This window comes from Symphalangus syndactylus, chromosome 10 (assembly GCF_028878055.3).
Source record: "Symphalangus syndactylus isolate Jambi chromosome 10, NHGRI_mSymSyn1-v2.1_pri, whole genome shotgun sequence".
NCBI lineage: Eukaryota > Metazoa > Chordata > Mammalia > Primates > Hylobatidae > Symphalangus > Symphalangus syndactylus.
The window spans coordinates 118,296,129-118,315,199 of record NC_072432.2 but is presented as its reverse complement, the minus strand read 5'-3'; the positions used below and the strand labels follow the sequence as shown (position 1 = coordinate 118,315,199).

The window sequence follows — 19,071 nt, the reverse complement described above, 5'->3', positions numbered from 1 at the left end:
GTAATCTACAGGGGAAAATGCAAGAGAGAAATAATACAAGTATTGCTACATACTAGTAAAATCTATATTTATCTTTACATGGACTAAAGGAACTTACAGAATCAGAAAGCAAAAACATCAATAAAAGCGTACGGCAGGTGAAAGGAGATGGGACATGGAAACTAGAGATTTGGGTTTTTACTTGTTTCATAGTGAAACGTAATATTGAGGTTTGCTACTTTGATACAGAAATTTTTCAGTAAGAAGTTCAGAAATTCTGCCTCAAGTGAACTGTCAACGCTTTAGGAAAGGACAGGAAAAAAAAAAAAAAAAAGAGAAAGCCAAAATTAATACTAGGATAGTGCAAAGATAATTGTAGGTTTTGCCATTTAAAGTAATGGTGAAAGCTGCAAATACTTTTGCACTAACCATGATAACAAATCTTAGTATATTGTTCCTTACTGGATGAGCATGTATCAAAAGGAGCAGCAGGTTTCTCAGTCCTATCAACTGATTGAGAATTTCTACAATGAATGTCTTTTAGTCAATCAACAGCAGCTATAAGACATTTTAAATTATTCACAAATACCAAAATAATTATGATATTAGATATCTAAATTAAAATGAGAAATGTGCTATCCTTGAAAAGAGGATTTTTTTTTTTTTTAAACAGAGTCTCCCTCTGTCTCCCAGGCTGGAGTGCAATGGCACAATCTTGGCTCACTGCAACCTCTGCCTCTCAGGTTCAAGTGATTCTCTTGCCTCAGCCTCCCGAGTGGCTGGGACTACAGGCACCCACCACCACGCCCGGCTAATTTTTCTATTTTTAGTAGAGAGGGGTTTTCACAATATTGGCCAGGCTGGTCTTGAACTCCTGTCCTTGTGATCTGCCCACCTCGGCCTCCCAAAGTGCTGAGATTACAGGTGTGAGTCACCGTGCCCAGCCTTTTTTTTTTTTTAACCAAATTCTGCTACTACAACATGAAACTCTCCCACCAAGGAAATGCTCAACAAGAACTTACCACCTTTAACTACTAAGAGATTTTGGCAGCCAAAATACATGAGTCCTAATTCTTCATCCCTATTCACTTCTGTCTTTTTTTTTTTTTTGAGATGGAGTTTCACTCTTGTTCCCCAGGCTGAAGTACAATGGCGTGATCTTGGCTCACTGCAACCTCTGCCTCCCCAGTTCAAACAATTTTCCTGCCTCAGCCTCTCAAGTAGCTGAGATTATAGGCACAAGCCACTACACCCAGCTAATTTTTGTATTTTTAGTAGAGAAGGGGTTTTACCATGTTGGGACAGGCTGATTTCGAACTCGTGACCTCAAGTGATCTGCCCTCCTCAGCCTCCCAAAGTGCTGGGATTATAGGCATGAGCCACTGCACCTGGCCCCCATTCACTTCTTTCTTCTTTCTATTCAATGGTAGACCTGGCACAATTAGTTGTGGATGTGTAGAGGACATAGGTAATAAACTGGGCACACCAGTTGTGTTTCAGCAAGAAAAAAAGCTGGCCTCACTCATATTCTCCACTCTCATACATCTTTAAAAAAAAAAAAAAAACACTCCTTTCCCAATACTGATTATCTAATGCATTTCAACACTCATCAATTTCCAGAAAGAACATGTTAAGGAACCAACCCACGTACATGCAATTCCTCATCCATCAACCTTGTTACATCCACCCAACTAACCAATCAATAAACCAGAACCAGAAAGTACTCTCAATATAAATGCAAGATGACCAACGAAGGCCACGGGGCTGACAGTAGTGTCTCCATCCTCCTTGTGATTTAGCAACTTAACGTGCATTCTCTCTTCAACTAAACATAAAGAGATCAAAAGATCACCTTTATTATGAAGCAGTGTGCCCCAAGGGTCAGATGATGAGTTCAGCAGTAAGTGCTTCTATTGTCCAGAGGGAAACATTATAGATTGCTATGTTTAGAAAATACAATATGGAGAACAAAGTATCTAAACAAGCTCTTGAAGGATGACCAAGTAGAGAAATACCAAGTGCTTTTCCACCAAAGGGGTTGGTGATTTCTACTGCTGTGATTAACCAAGGGAAACAATAGCCCTGAATGAAAATGAAATATCTTCCATGAACTCTTAGAAGTTATGCCAAAATGAGCTTTTGATTACTGCCTTCAGTATTTAGGGTCTAGAGTGAGGTATTCCCAGTAACTTATTAAGATTGGCTTTTCAAAGTTAAAATGAATCAACACATGACTGAACAAAAATTTAGATAAACAAAGCCACATAAAGAAAAGAGGAGGGTTCCCAGGCCATCAAGTCTGGTCTACAACCTCCCTGAGCTTGTACACACATCTAACGAGAGAATATACATTCACCATAGGGTCAGCCACAGAAGGCTGGAACCCACTAACAGAGGCAAGACCCAGTGATGCTGAACCACAAGGGCTGTAGGCAAAGAAGCAACTTTAGAATAAACAGTCTTTGTGGGCAGGGCGCAGTGGCTCACGCCCGTAATCCCAACACTTTGGGAGGCCAAGACAGGCGGATCACTTGAGGTCAGGAGTTCAAGACCAGCCTGGCCAACATGGTGAAACTCCGTCTCTACTAAAAACACACACAAAAAGTTAGCCAGCCATGGTGGCTCACGCCTGTAATCTCAACACTTTGGGAGGCCAAGACACATAGATCACTTGAGGTCAGGAGTTCAAGACCAGCCTGGCCAACATGGTGAAACCTTGTCTCTGTTAAAAATACAAAAAAAAAAAAAAAAATAGCCAGGCATGGTGGCACACGCCTATAGTCCCAGCTACTTGGGAGGCTGAGGCAGAATTGCTTGAACTTGGGAGGTGGAGGTTGCAGTGAGCTGAGATGGTGCCACTGCACTCCAGCCTGGGTCACAGAGCGAGACTCCGTCTCAAAAAAATAAGTAAATAAAATAAAAAGTCTTTGTGGATTCCAACGTTAACATTAAGGAAAGAGCTTTCTACACTGGAGATGAGGCAGGCTTGCTGCCAATAGACTTTGAGCATCCTTGGTCTCTTGCAAGACAGCTGTTCTCAGTTTGATCATGTTAAATGCTAGATTTACTTGGTGCTGATTCCTGCACACAACTTGTGCTTATTGTTTATCACGGAGAGGATGCGCTGGCTCCTTGTAATTTCCCTGTGAACTGACACACCGTATTAGCATTCTGAGGTCAAACCAGTGTTGGGAGAAAGAATACTGTGAGTCTGCCCAAAAAGGCGACTCACAGACCACAACTTAACACTATTCAAGTTTCTGAGTCTGTAAGGTATGTGGGCCAAGGTAAAGAATGTCATCCTCATGCAGCTGAGCCCTGAAACATCAACAAATTTCAGTTCACTGGTATACATGAAGAGGCTAAGAGCATGACTCAGGTTCCTTATTAACAAATTAATAATAATTGCACCTACTTTATAGGAAGGTTGTGAGGATTCATAGTTTCTGGCACTTAGGAAAGACTGCAGAAGTGTTTGCAGTGATTATTATCATTAGTACTTTCACAATCAGTATGTTTATCATTTCAGAAAAGGCTGCTAGAATGATTACGCCCACTTACTCCACTACCCGCTATCAGTGACCCAGCTCTGGGGAAATGAGAATCTGCTGCTTATCAGCCTTTGTGTGATCCAGGGAGAATGCATCCCACTCCACGAAGTCAGCCAATAAGGGGCCGACACCCTGCAAAGGACCTACAGGCTGAGGACCCAGAGTGACCCTGGGGCTCCAAGCCACAAGGGGAAACTCACCACATAGAGCTTTCGCCAGATGACAGCCCATTCTCGCAGAGTAGATGTGAGCTCCTGCACCAGGGGGAGCTCGCCAGGAATCACGGTTTCATGCTGCCTACAAAGAACCAAACGAGGGTCACTTTCTTCTAGGCTGATTGGCACTGCTTTACTTGATGGGGATCAGACTCCCTAACGCTCAAGGATGAGAATGAAACTGGTTAGGCCTGGGGGCAGGAGTTGTGCAGGGGACTTTATCACATCCAAGCATCTGGGAGAAGAGGAGGAGAATAAGGCAGCACAGTCCTCAAAATAGGCTCAGTTCCTGCAACTGAATGAGCCTGCAGCCCAGCCTCGACCTCCCCAGTGTGGATTTCTCCAGGAGACTCAATTACTGAACCAGGCTGGCTTCAGTGGGCTTCAGTGATTCTCAAAGATGGAAGCAAAATATGCAGCATTTTAGCTGGTTCCACCAAGCAGCTGTTTCATTTGGGAGGCTGGATGGAGAGGTGTGTATGGCACGAGTGTCTTGGGGCTGTGACTCCACCCAGGACCTGGTTGGGGCAGGGGCCACGGTAGGGGTGAGAGGTACGGAGGCAGCACCCCTTTCTGGAATAGTCCCGGGTTTTCTTCTCATCTGTAGTTTCACAACACAGAAAACGTACACTTAACAAAATCCTTGCTTACTCACAGAAGACTCTCATAAAGGTAGGTTCTACATTTATTCACATAAATCCTCTCTGGCATTTTTATGATTAGCAAAAAGAAAAAAGGAGAAAGCAAGAGCAAGCAAACAAATGGGAATTGGTGGTAGGATGGCCAGGCTTAATGAGGAAAAATATAGAAGGCCTAGTTAAGTTTGAATTTCTGGTAGAGTAAGATTTTTTAGAATAAGAGTGACCCATGAAATATCTGGGAAATGCTTACTATGAAAAATTACTTACCATTTGAATTGCCAATGTAACTGGGCATCCTGTACAACCCTAACTGGTATGAATGTGCCTCCCCACCTATGTTTCCACCAACATGGTGGGCGGCAGTGGAGGGAGCCCATGGCCCACTGGAAAGAGGACTTCTCCAGCAGGGCAGGAGACCTGGTTTTTGGTCCTGGTTCTGCCACCAAAGAGCTGTACGGCTTTGAGGACATCTTGACCACTTGTCTATGAAATGATGGTGCAGCCATTTCTTGTTCCCTGTGCTGTATCTGGGAGTCTGGAGCGATGAAGACCTCTGTGCTCCTGGCGGGCCCTTCCTCTTTTTTTTACTGTTTTGGAATTATTTTGGACTTGACCCAGCAACAGTTTCAATGTGTTCTGATGATTGGTTGTTAGTCAGAATGAAAATAAGGCCCTTTGATAACAACATGGAAATTAGAATTGGCGACATACACCTGGGAGATAACTGTCCTGTAACAAGACTGTTCTCATGTAACTATGAGTTTTCGTATCCTGTCACTTCTTCTGGAATCAAGAAAATTATGTTCCAAAGAAATGATGTTGCCCTATTATCAGAGATCAGTTACAGACCAATGTTGCATACTATCTATGAATTTCCAGTGGTTTGCTTTGTGAAGAGGCTTAAATTCCCATCTGTGATGCATTTTGGAATGAGCGGGTTTGAGGCCAACGCCTTGAAAGATACTACTCAAAAAATGGAAGGACAAGAATCATCGGCTCCCACACAAAGTAAAACATGTGAACATAATTTTAGCAGTGTTAATAAGGAGCAATTATCCACAAGTCACTGCAACAAAAACGCCTGTGTCATAACATCCTCTCCTCCCTGAGGCATGGGAGCAAGTGGCACATACTTGTCTGGGAACCAGTTTCATCAATTCTGCTGTTGTATCGGTCCAAAGATAAGGAGGAATATCTGTTACCAATTTCACTGCCTTTTGGAGTTTTGGATAACATATCTATACCGTGATATTTACACTTTTTAAAGAGTTAATTTTAAGTGGAATTGCCATTCTAATTTTGTGAAATCAAGTTCATACAAAATAAAGCTTGCCCATAATAATTAAAAAAGAAAAGAAAAGAAAAGAAAACAAATGATGGTGCTGAACTACAACTGGGAACGCTCTTTCTAGCTGTGAGGCTGCGTGGTTCTGCGACCCAGCTGCCCATTCTCTCCTCGGCCCCACTCTCCTCTACACCAGCGCCAGGATTCCAGTTCTACCCCAGCCTCTCCTTACTGCCTCCAGAACTCTCCTGCCCAGAGACTCACCATCACCTAAGTGACCTCTCTCTCCCACTTTAAGTAGCTCACTCTTCTTAGCTGTCACAGAGGCAGTACTTCCCAGGACAAATGAGGCGGGCAAGATGAGGTGGGCAAGAAATACGAATACCCAAAACGTAGCAGATCTTATCTGCAGGGCACATTTGCATACATTACCTCAGTCGTATCTCATGACAAGCTCATGATCAAAGTAGGGCCAGATTGTTTTCCCCTAATATGCTGTGAAAAACCCAGGATCCACTTGAGGCTAAATGACTCATCCAAGGCTCAGAGCTGGTAAATGTTGGCTGTTGCTTAATCATCTGTCTCTCAAGGATCTTAAACTGGGGGCTTCTCAGATCTCATCAGAGTCCCAAATGTTCATGTGTGCAAACATACACACACACACACACACACACAATCAGTGAACGGGTAATAAATATAATGTAGAGGCAAAAGCCCTCAGTTTGCTACTTCTGTGTTTAGTATTCTGGAGAAGTAATGCAAAGGAGGAACAATTATAGAAAGAGAAGACAGAGAAAGGAATTATATCAGTGAAAAGTTTTTCTTCATTTCTCTCTCATAGGAGAAGTAGAACTGATGAGATGAGAGAAATTTTTTATTACTATTATTTTTTTGAGACAGAGTCTCGCTCTGTCACCCAGGTTAGAGTGTAGTGGTACGATCTCAGCTCACTGCAAGCTCTGCCTCCTGGGCTCAAGTGATTCTCCTGCCTCAGCCTCCCCAGTAGCTGGGATTACAGGCGCCCACCACCAAGCCCGGCTAACTTTTGTATTTTTAGTAGAGATGGGGTTTCACCATGTTGGCCAGGCTGGTTTTGCACTCCTGACCTCAAATGATCCACCCGCCTCAGTCTCCCAAAGTGCTGGGATTACAGGTGTGAGCCACCACGCCTGGCCTGAGATGAGAGAACTATTAACATACATAAGGCATTAATGCCTTAAGATTATCATTACTGATAATGTTACATCTTCAACATTTTTGGGGAATCTTCCTAGCTTGGAACTTACCCCAGGTCTTCCACAGTTGCCTCTTTCAAATGGATATACGTTTCAGGGAAAATGCCCTACAGAGAAAAGAATTTTGGTTATGTGGCCATAAAAACAAAACAAAAACCACCTCAGCCCCAAGTAAAGAGAATAAATGGGAACACCCGGGCAATAGCTAAACTCCTGAGATCAGGTTTGCAGGACACCACTTACATTGACTGGTTACCTCAACAAATGCATGGTGGAAACATCAAAAAGGTAGAAATTAAAATTTGGGTTCAGAGAGCACAGGATATTTTGTGAATGAAGAGGCAAACATGTGTCAGCTCAGAGATAACATAATGGGAAGGAGTGTAATTGTGAGCTCCTAAACCCCTCAGATGCTACTTGCCATGAGATGCTTCCCATAAAGGGTTTCACATAAGGGGTGACATGGAAACTATGCAGTACCCAGTAGCCCATAAAATAAGTCATCCCTCAGAACATGCAAGGGGTTGGTTCCAGAAACTCCCTTCCCACAAAGCATATACCCAAATCCGCACAAACTCAAGTATGGCACGCAGCCCTGCACAACCTGCATGTACTTTTACACAGGTTTTATGTCCCAAGAATATTGTAATTTTGATTTGCGTTTGGCTAAAAAAAAAATCCATGTGTAAGTGCTGCAGAGTTCAAACTCACATTTTTCACGGGTCAACTAAATAGTGATTTTTCTAAAGTAGTTCCTCTCAGCACTTCCACTTAAACCAAATGCACTCAAAATCAACGGGTGTTAGTTACCTGGTTATTTTCAGCACCTCACAGTGTCAAAGTGCTCTCCATTCTACATCCCTAAGAGGCAATTCTACATCAGTACTGTAACACTGCCCATGGGGAAGACTTAGGCCTGGAAAGACCTAAGAGAAAGAGGAGAAACTGGTGGACAGAAATTGGAGAATGGAGGACCAGATCTAACCAACAGGAAGCAAGTCCCAGATGTGAGTGTTCTTATGTGTACCAAAGCTTCTCCTGTTTACTGTGTGATATGCTCACGCACAGACAGAGGAGATGTTATCTGGAGACAGCGATGCTGATCTGTTTCATGGTATCTTACATGAAGCTTATAGCTGGCACTGTTGGCTAATTATTCCCAGCCCTATTCCTGGAAGAGTTGGTGTGAACTCCATGAACATGACATGTCAGGGGTGGCTGATCATAAAGGTGGGAGGGGATGTCCCAGTGCCCGGAGGCATATATACCCACTGATCCTTACTCCACTCAGACAGGAAACCAGTGAACATTGACAGGGTTGTTCTTGTGTCCAGTTGCATGTGCTATATTTGTCTGCACAATACTCTGCTTTCTCTCTTTTAATCCGTTGCCAATAAAACAGGAAACAGCAAGAACATTTGAGATTAAACTGCCCCTAGCATTGGTGATGACGGAGTGGATCCTGCATGTGCTTTCCCACCAGACACAAAGCCGCAAAATAAAAAGCGCATCCCTTCTCCTTCTCCCTTTGAGAAGGGGGCAGGCGTGGGGAATATGAGTGAGAAAGCATGATTCTAATCTCGTTACTGATGAGACCAAGAACACACACAGACGCAAGGTGACAATGACCTCTTTCATTATGGAGGTGGGATTCAGAACCATTTTGGAAAACTTATCAAATAATTGAAAACAAAAATTAAATGTGTGTCTACTGTGGGGCACAGTAGACAGGACACTTTCTCAGTGCGCCACCTCTCAGGTCAGGTGAGCTTGGCCATGGACTTCTATCAGTATAAAACATACATAGGCACATTCTATCAGTATAAAACATACATAGGCACACCATATCAGTATAAACATTCTATCAGTATAAAACATACACAGGCACACCATCTAAGTGAAAAAGGAGATAAGCCTTCTGACTTTATTTATTCATTCATGCATTCATTCATTTATTCATTCTTTGAGACAGAGTCTTGCTCTGTCGCCCAGACTGGAGTACAGTGGCACAATTTTGGCTCACTGCAACCTCTGCCCTCCGGGCTCAAGCAATTCTCCTGCCTCAGCATCCCAAGTAGCTGGGATTACAGGCATGCACCACCATGCCCAGCTAATTTTTTGTATTTTTAGTAGAGACAGGATTTCACCATATTGGCCAGGCTGGTCTTCAACTCTTAACCTCAAGTGATCCGCTCACCTCAGCCTCCCAAAGTGCTGGGATTACAGGTATGAGCCATTGTGCCTGGTCTATTTAATTTTTTTAATGATCAAAACAGGGAACTGTCCTTTGCAGTGCCTGGCATGCAGCAGGCACTGAGTAAACATCTGATGAATATAGCAATGAGAAAGGCGGGTGTTCAGTTCACAAACTGTGTGTGATTCCTCTGGGGCCTGATTTCTGCAGTTCGGAAGTTCTAGGCCTGTCCCTAGGATGCCTAAGGAACTCTGGGTGTTTCTTCTGCCTGCTGTGCCACTGCGCCACTGCGCCACGGTAAATGATTTGTTGACTATCATCTCTGTGGGGAACCAAACTGGGATGTTGGGAATTAACCTTGAAGACATTACACTGAGTGAAATAAGCCAGTCACAAAAGGACAAATACTGTATGGCTCCACTTACACGTGGAGTCGTCAAATTCATAAAGACAGAAAGTACAATGGCGGTTCTCAGGGGCTTGCGGGGGGTGGGGGACAATGGGGAGTTACTATCTAAAGGGGACAGAATTTATTTTGGAAAGATGAAAGACTTCTGGAGATGAATGGTGTTGATGGTTGCACAACAATGAGAACGTACTTAGTGCCACTGAAATGTACACTTACAAATCGTTAAGATGGCAAATTTTATGTTATCTATATATTTTTTTACCACAATAAAAAAAGTCCAAAACTCATAAAAAAGCAAGAGTGGGGCGGGGGAGGCGCTGGGCAGGGATAAACTGTTTAAATACAAGAATCCAATTCTGGAAGTCAAAAGTAAAATGTAACATTGCTACTACAAAGGAACATCCTTGCTGAAGGTTTTTGAAATCAGAAGGTAAAGGACCAATTCAAATTTTCATGCATTCACAATCTGGTGACTAGTCGCTCCTAGTAAGTGGAAAACATTCAAGATAGAAGTATTCAGAAACATAAATGCAGAGTGATAAATCTTGTGACATCTAAGCAGATCATAAGCAGACAATTTATACTGGGTGTTCAGACATGATGATTTTCATATTAAGAGAATATTTGAGGCAAGGCACAGTGGATCATGCTTGTAATCCCAGCACTTTAGGAGGCCAAGACAAGAGGATCGCTTGAGCCCAGAAGTTCAAGACCAGCCTGGGCAACAAACTGAGACACCGTCTATACAAAAATTTAAAAAATTAGCACAGCATGGTGGCACATGCCAATGGTCCCAGCTACATGGGAGGCTGAGGCAGGAGGATTGCTTGAGCCCAGGAGGTCAAGGCTGCAGTGAACCGTGATTACGCCACTGTACTCCAGCCTGGGCAACAGACTGAGATCCTGTCTCAAAGATGTATGTATGTATGTATATATGTATGTGTGTATTTGTTATATAGTATGTGTGTATTTGTCATCTGTAGGCTTCCCCTTTCCATGATGACACTTGGCCATTTACAGTCATAGAATTGCTCTGGCAAATCTGATGCTTACAGAATGACTCCTATGCCATGATGACACACAGAAAGTCAGAGTAAACCTAGGTCATGTGTTTCTGATTTACAGCCTGTCTCTCAGTTCTGCTTTTCCTTCCTCATTGTAACCCACTCACTTTAGTAGAAAAATAAACTAATGATTTTCTAGATGTTGCCCTTATCCACACTCCCACAATTCCACCAGGATCAATAATCAGTTTCGGAAAAGCACTTGGCTTCTTCAATTTGTAAAACCACTAGCTCCTTTTATCATCAACTAGCTCCTTTTATCATCACTCTAAATGGCTGGGTCAGCTTATAAATGACACCAAGAATTTCCATTAAAACAATAGGCCTTTCAAGTAGCTCTTCCCCCTGAAGACGGAGAAATGAGGGACACAGCACAGGAGAGCGTTTCTAATGAGCTGATCTCTTAATGAAGGGGTGTCAAAAGCAGAACGGAATTCATGGCAACTGAATTTGATTTGCCTGTATTTTCCCTGGATCTCTCCAGAAGAAGGCTATTTCGACTTAAAACAATCATCAAATAAATGCATGTCCCTTGTCTGTATCATCGTTTCATTGAATTAGAAAGTTTTTCTTTACTTATCAAGAGAACAAAGAGAAACTCTTACCGAAAGATTTCTTCTAAAGGGTGAGATTTTAAGCTTAAAGGTTTTAAGCAATCTTTAAGGAACACAAAAAAATTTAAAACACATCCAGAATTTATCATTTAGATTCTGGTGGGGCAGCCTATCTATCTACTGTTCAAAGCCAACAACAATGGCACTATTAGCTAGATTGATTTTTAAATACACAAGGCCCTCCATATCATGGGTTCAACCAACCGATGATTAAAAATATAGAAAAAAAAAGTAAGCAGAGGTTTATTTCCTTGTCATTATTCCCTAAACAATACGGTATAATAACTACTTATATAGCATTTACATTGTATTAGGTATTATAAATAATCTAGACATGATTTAAAGTACACGGGAGGAAATGCAGAGGTTATATGCAAATACTATGCCATTTTATATCAGGGACTTGAGCATCCATGGATTTCGGTATTGTGGGGGTCCTGGAACCAATCCCCTGTGGAAATGAGGAATGACTATATTAAAAAATCATAGGATACTTTAGAAAGCAAGGTCTTCCATGTTCAAAAAGATCCTTACATACTGTAGTCTATGAAAAAGAAGACCTCATCTAGGACCTTGGTTGAACGTAATTGAATTTCGCAGTGAAAAATCAAGAGTTTCATTTTTTCCTCAAGTTCACCACATAATTTTGTTTGAGAATGGCTTTTTGTTTATTGTTTTTAAATTAACTTTTTTTAAAAGAAAAAAGGATTGGGAATTAAGTGACATAAGTATTCTTACTGTTTAACAAATTCGGAACATAAAAGTTGTTAACTCTAATTGTGCTTTGAAGTAACTACCACTTCCATAACTATGAGTAAAATTAACACCAATAGGGCTAAAAAAGCAGGAGTGGCCATAATCAAGTACTCTGTGTCACTGAGGATCCCAGAAGAAAAGTTTTCACTTTAGTTTTATCATGTTCTCATTTACTCTGGCAGGCTGCTGTCTTGGGCCCCTAATTGACGGCCCAGAGAAACTGAAGTCAGCAAGAGATTAAATGAAAATAATCCGGTTTGAAATAAAGAGATGTGACACAAGAATAACTGTGGGTAGAAAAATTCATTCTCTGGCTTGGGGTGAGAAAAAAGGACCAAAACTGTGGGAATTGCAATAAAAGCAAACATTCCTTTATTTTGCTAGATGAATAAACAGTCAAAGTTAACAAAATGTGTATGTGTACACATACATGTGCAAATACTGAGTGTGATTTAAGCATCAACAATGCAGAAGCAGTCCTGGTTTCTAATGAACTATACCTTATAGAAAGGTGATTTCCTGGGCCCCATACTCTTTGGAGAGTTGGGTGTGTAACATCAGCCTATCTCTGCAGGATTATGTCTTTCTCATGCTGTCCGTGAAAAGTAAGAACCGTAGGTCTGGTTTTGTTTTTTCACTCCTCTTCTGATAAATTCTAAAACATTTCTCTCATCCCTTTCCTAATTTGCTATTTGGCATGTGAACTAATTGTGAAATAATAAGGCCCTATCAACTCTGCTCTTTCAAAAGAAAGTGCTGACATGTCATGCTGCCCCAGCGAGCAGTATCAAAGGAAAAGTGCTGACAAGACCTAAAAGAAACTGAGGGAGGTATTAACATAATTAATAGATTTTCTTTAGCCTGACGATGAGTAGTTTTGGCACCAGCAAAAGGAACCATTTAGGTCAGTATTTTTCAAACTGTGCCTTTGTTGCACAGTAAGAGATACATTCTTATGGCAACCAGTATTACATATCAAATACATAAAATAGAATAAAAACAATAAATAAAAGTATATACCTAAAATACAAGTTTTGTGAAACAGTACTTACCATCGCATCTCATGTTCTCTACTTTTCGGTTTCGTTTTTTGGAAAAAATTGGTTATAATCCACCATATTGATTTCATAATGTATTATTGGGGTGTGAGGCTCATAATATGAAAACCACTCTTGTTTATCCAATTTACAATGAAGGAAAGGATCAAATGGAAATGGGGAGATCCTTTCGTTTGGAATTGTAGCATTGGAAGTAAAGGATAAAGGGAGAAGGGTGGGTCCACCCCTCCTTGAAAGTGAGATCCCACTAGGGCAATGAATGTGTTACCAACTTGCTTGACTTGAGGGACAGGAAGCAAGAAGTCTTCCAGGACTTTCTCCTTGAACTGGCTGGTGGGAAATACAGTCAATGGGATTTACACTATTACATTTAGGCACTGAGGTCAGAGAATTTGCTTTCAAATCCAAAGAAGAGCCATCAAAGAGAAAGCAAACTAGGTCTAGAGACAGCAGAGAGCAGAGGAGAGGGTCACATAGCACAGTACAAAACTAGCAGAAAGATTTCAAATGAAATAAAAAGTGGATGATAAGTCATACCTTTTTAGATTTATTTTGGAGGGTATATCCTCTGTACCAACCTGTCAGAGCAAAAGAGAATGCAAAATATTTTATGTTTTCTGGGATATCATAAAGGTATTAGCAATATATACTTTCATGTTCTATTAGCAATACTGGGATGCAACAATTGACAGAGACAACAATACATTTAGAAGATGAATGTTTTAGTTTATTACACAATAAAAATCTAACTGTATTTTAGAGCTGTAGTCTCTTAATAACAATCGGATTTAAAATTCACTTAGAAACTAGCCTCGTCTCTACTCCTTTGAAAGAACAGAAGAACAACAGCAAAAAAAAAAAAAAAAAAAACTAAGCCTGTTTCTTATCACCCTAATACCTTACAGTCATTTAATAAATGTTTTTGCATGAATAAATATGGACTTTCATTGTATACATGCTTTCTACATGTCACCTTATACTATTAAAATATATTTTTAAATAAATTATATTTGCTGTAACTCTTCTGAGTACCCAGGTTAAGAACCACTATTCTGGAAAAATTTTAAATTCAACTAGCAGATCTTATGAAGACAAATATTTACACTTTAAAAATAATCCAAATATTGAAATAATAAAACAAAATTGCGTGCAATTCTTGGTAATGCTAAAAGCAACACCCCCCACCCCCCATAAAAAGATCTTATGTGTTTGCCTGCTGAGGCTTTAGGTAAAGGCTTTAACTTCTTTTTAAAAATTCCAGCCAGGCACAGTGGCTCACGCCTGTAATCCCAGCACCTTGGGAGGCTGAGGCAGGTGGATCATGAGGTCAGGAGTTCAAGACCAGCCTGGCCAACATGGTGAAACCCCGTCTCTACTAAAAATATAAAAATTAGCCAGGTGTGGTGGCGTGCCCCTGTAATCCCAGCTACTCAGGAGGCTGAGGCAGGAGAATCTCTTGCACCTGGGAGTCGGAGGTTGCAGTGAGCCAAGATCACACCACTGCACTCCAGCCTGGGCAACAGAGCGAGACTCCATTTCCAAAAAAAAAAAAAAAAAAATTCCAATAAAGGTACACACCCCTACAGATGTTTTCCAACCCTCTATCTTGTAGAGAGTAGACAATTTAATGTGTCCATAAACAGATTTTTTATACTATTTGCTGAACACCTACTATAGGAAGTTCACTGTAACAATTTCCCTCATTCCCCATGCCCATCAACTAAAGCATCAGTGTGGTCATCTTGCCCAGGTAAACCTTGTGATATTGGGTTGGTGCAAAAGAAATTGCAGTTTTTGCCACTGAAAGTAATGGCACATACGTATAAGGTAGCCATATATACACAGTAAGTAGATGCAAACTGTAATTAAAACTTCTGGCACCTGCCAATAGGATCCTAGCACTCTCTTGTAATTTGTTCTACATGAAATCAACCAGAAATAGACACATACTCTATTTCGTGCATGTTACAGGTAGAAAACTGAACTTACCTTCTTTGGGCATATATTCACTAATATTTTCACAAATATTATTGTAAAAGTAGTATTTCACAAATGTTTTAAACTGTGGCATTCAGACATTGAAAGGATTTGCTACATTTTACAGGGAGGCGTGGGGTACTATGCTGTGGAATTGTGGCTTGCATCAACGTACATGGCTGAGAAAAAGATATCTAAGCAGGAAGCATTTCCCCCGATTTAGGATGCCAAGGCATAAGAGATTTAGGAATAAGAAGGATACTAAGCTAAGCATTTCTCCCCAGGTCTCAAGGTCTGTACCCAAATGTATATACTTGCTTGGTTCTGTGAAAACATGAAAATGGGCTTTTGCATGAATAAATGGCTTCGAATTCACCCTGGGACAAGGGCAATGCGGGAGCGGGGCACGCTGAGAAACAAGATATTCATCTTTTCCAAGCAGTTTTCATCGTTCTGTGCCCTGTAAAGCCAAGTTGTCACAATACAAACTTCATTCCATTTTCAAAAAAGAATTTATCTGTACTTTTGTAAACAGTATTTTGCACAGCCATTCATCATGGAATTATGCTTCCTAAGCCTGTCATTGTTGAAAAAACTTTTTTTAACCTCCTATGTCTTCTCTAGAACTGTGGTGTGTGTATAAGCCCTATCTAAAGGCACAAAATTATCATGCTGAATTTGTAAACATAATGTTCATTTTCCTTGCATCAGGTATGAGAGAACAGATCTATCTCTGGAGTTTTAAGCGTATACTGTCAGAACTCCATAAATTCAATTTTAATAACTGCACAGAATATGGTAATAGTTCACAAGTATGTTTGCTCATTTCCACATTCCATACCTGGGTTGTCATACAAGCAAGAATCTAGTTTTCCAATTAATCCCACGTATTTACAGTAAGACAATCATAATTAAATATAGCTTGCTATTAGGCTTAAGAAGGCATAATGCAAAGAGGTAGCTATGGGCATATCAGTAGCTGCAGTCAGTGGGTGGTGTGAACTGGTCAGCAGGATCTCAGATGCTTTTTTAAGTTATCACACCATTAAAATAAAGGGAATGGTGAAGGGATAATGAGTCCAGGGGGCCACTCTTGCCTACATCTAGGGGAAATGTTGCAAAAAGCAAGTTTATGGCAACCATGGCGAACACCAACTTATTCTATGCTGAGGGTTGCTCTTTTGCTAGGCTCACAAGTCTTTTCTGCTTTCTTGGGAATGCTCTAACCCAGAATAAAAATCTGTCCTCTCCAATTGGAAATAACAAAGAATTGCTAATTCCACTGTCAAAATTATTTACTTTATATCTGGCTTCTCAAGTAATCTCTATCAGTCAAGACTCTCACCTGCTCCATTTCACTTCACCTATCCAAATGTCTCTCTGGCTCCTGCACACTTTCTGTCCAACAGATCCCTTACCTGATTCTTCTCCTTGCTACATGCAGTCATTCTACAAATCTTTATTAAGCACTAACTAAGAACCATGACGTAGTGGAAAGCAAGAGTTCACATGAAGATTACACTCTAATGTTAAAAATACACACAAGTTGGATGAACTGAGACAATGACAGTGCTAAGAGGAAGAAGTGCTCCAGAAAAGTAATATGGCAGAGAATGGTTTGTAACACGGCACACTATTTTCGATATGGTGACCAAGGACAGATTACTCTAAGAAGCTAAAAGGAATGAGCCATTAACAGATCTGGGCAAAGAAACTTCCAGACAGAAACAAATCAAGCGAGGAAGCTGTGAGGCAAGAGTAAGCCTGAAGTTCAAAGACAGAAGAAAAATGTCATTGCCAGAGTTCAGCGCAAGAGACTGAGATGGGGAGAGGCAATAAGAAGGTAGTTAGAGGAGGCCTGGTTCTCAACCCTGGGCACCCATGAGACCCACCAGGAACTTTTACAAATAGTGATGCCTGGGCCACACTACCAAATATTCTGATTTAACTGGACTGGGGTGAGGCCCAGATTTAATGCTTCTAAAAAGGTGCACTGGTGATGCTAATGTGTAGCCAAGATTAATTACCAGACACAGGTATTATATGCCATGGAGATGGTGATACTAATGTGTAGCCAACATTAATTATCAGACATAGGTATTATATGCCATGGAGAAATTCAAGTTTTATTCTAAGTATAGCAGGAAGCATTGGACTCCTGGACTCAAGCGGTTCGCCTGCCTAGACCTCCCAAAGTGCTAGGATTATAGGTGTGAGCCACCGCACCCAGATGCATGACAAATATGAATCAACAGGAGTTGCTCATGATTTTGCTGGGGGTGGCCATGAATGGGGGAGTAAAGGCAAATTCTCAAATGTATTTGTACCTTGGGCTTAAGCAAATAGGAGGACAGTAGTCTTTGGTATAAGAAGATTGAAGAAAGGAAAACCTTGGGGAATGGGAATCAGGACAGAATCAGGAGATGGATCCTGGCCCTTCTGCTCTCCCTCCTGGGCAGCTGAGTCCTGAGCCATGGGGTGGAGCAGAGTGACCTGGGCATTCGCAATGGGGGAGGGCTACACATCCGCAGAGGGGTCCAGACTGGCATGGCACGTCAGAGCCCCGGGGGAACGAGGTGGGCATCCATGTAAGGGAGCAGACTGGGTGTCAGAGCCTAAGTGGGGCGAGGGGGTATCCGCACATAGGACTTGGGGGTGGTGCACTGGCCTTGGATATCTGAGCTAAAACGGGGTGAGGGGGGTGTTCCCATGGGAGACAGCATGCTAATGAGGATGAATGATCACTTACATGTGAGGGAACTGATCAAACAGCTAAATCTATTAAAAATATGGGAAGCTAGGTTTCTTACTACTACAGAATGGAGTTATGAGCCCCAGAAGGGAAAAATCTTGAATGAACCCTGTGCTGCCGGATTGGGATTGAAGGTATCCATGTGAATTCATGACTTTTTATACATGTGGATCAGTCAAAATTAACAGGTATTAATCTATATTTATACAAATGCATACTACCCCTAGCTCTGTTGAATTACCTAGTTAGTTCCTATTTTTCTGTCCCCAAGAGAGATGATAAAGAGAGCTCTCAGAAAAAGAGCTATGTCACTGGGAAAGCACAACCAGTCCCAAACAAGGGAGGAGGACAGACGGTCCCATGAGGAATGAATCCAAGAAAAAAAGGAACTGAGAAATGATCTTATTTGTCTCAACATATTAAAGGCAGTCAATACTCCTGTCAGCAACCTTGTGTATGAAATAGAGGTACATTCACAGAGAATGAAGAAAAAAAGGAATTAGCTCTAGAAAAACATGTTATTCAAGAAAGGAAATGTAATCAAGGTAAATCCCACAGCCTCTGCTGCTGACACTACATAGCCATAATAACCCAAATCCTAAGTGTTTAAAAAAAACTCAGGAGGTGGAAGCAGGAGAATCACTTGAACCTGGAGGTGGGGGTTGCAGTGAGCTGAGATCGTGCCACTGCATTCCAGCCTGGGAGACAGGGAGAGATTCGATCTCAAAAAAAAAAAATTGTATCTATATTTGCTTTTCTATGAGGGATTAATGGGTATCTGCATCGTTGGTGGGGTGTACAGAAGAGTGAAATCCTTATCTTACATAGTAACAAATGAATTTAGAAATGAAGAGATTTATGCCACAAAAAATTGGCTGAAAGAGTTGAAAGACTTCTGAAAAAGTTGAAACTCCTCAGAATTCGAGAGGAGTTAAGAAGGTCTCCTGTTTTTCGTTATAAACCTTGTACAAATGGTCTTGATGTTTAAATTTATAAACATATATGACTGATAACATATAAAAAAATATACAGCTGATAAACCCTGGTAGGCCAGAACTAGGCAAAGGCAAAATTATAGGGATACAAAACAGATGAGTAGTTGCCAAGTGCTCAGGGTGGCATGGGGATGACTGAAAAGGGACATGGGAGAACTTGGGGGCTGACAGAATGGTTCTGTAGCTTGACCACGGTTGTGTTTCATGATTGTATGCATTTGTCAAAACCTGCAGAATTGTACACTAAAAACGGTGAATTTTACTCTATGCAAATTATAACTCTAAAAAAAAAAGACACAGATACTATCCACCCACTGGAATGGCTAAAGTTAAAAAGATTGACTGT

The 19,071-nt window shown here is 41.2% G+C and overlaps 2 protein-coding genes across 3 annotated transcripts in view; one reads left to right on the top strand and one right to left on the bottom strand.

Annotated features, from left to right (window-relative positions):
* Nucleotides 1-19,071, bottom strand: part of DOCK5 (dedicator of cytokinesis 5) — a 232,513-nt gene that overhangs the window by 137,298 nt on the left and 76,144 nt on the right. Inside the window, exons 3-5 of one of the 2 annotated variants that reach the window (XM_055295734.2) lie at nt 13,539-13,579; nt 6,958-7,013; nt 3,731-3,827 (exon numbers count right to left, since the gene is read on the bottom strand). In XM_055295734.2, the coding sequence (XP_055151709.2) occupies nt 3,731-3,827; nt 6,958-7,013; nt 13,539-13,579 (194 nt within the window). Of the gene's footprint in view, nt 1-3,730; nt 3,828-6,957; nt 7,014-11,204; nt 11,639-13,538; nt 13,580-19,071 lie in introns of those variants that run through there. The other variant, XM_055295735.2, reaches the window with a different exon arrangement.
* Nucleotides 4,930-5,495, top strand: LOC129491944 (oocyte-secreted protein 4B-like). The gene is made up of 2 exons (XM_055296658.2): nt 4,930-4,954; nt 5,005-5,495. The coding sequence occupies exons 1-2, from the start codon at nt 4,930-4,932 to the stop codon at nt 5,493-5,495; spliced, it is 516 nt and encodes a 171-aa protein (XP_055152633.2).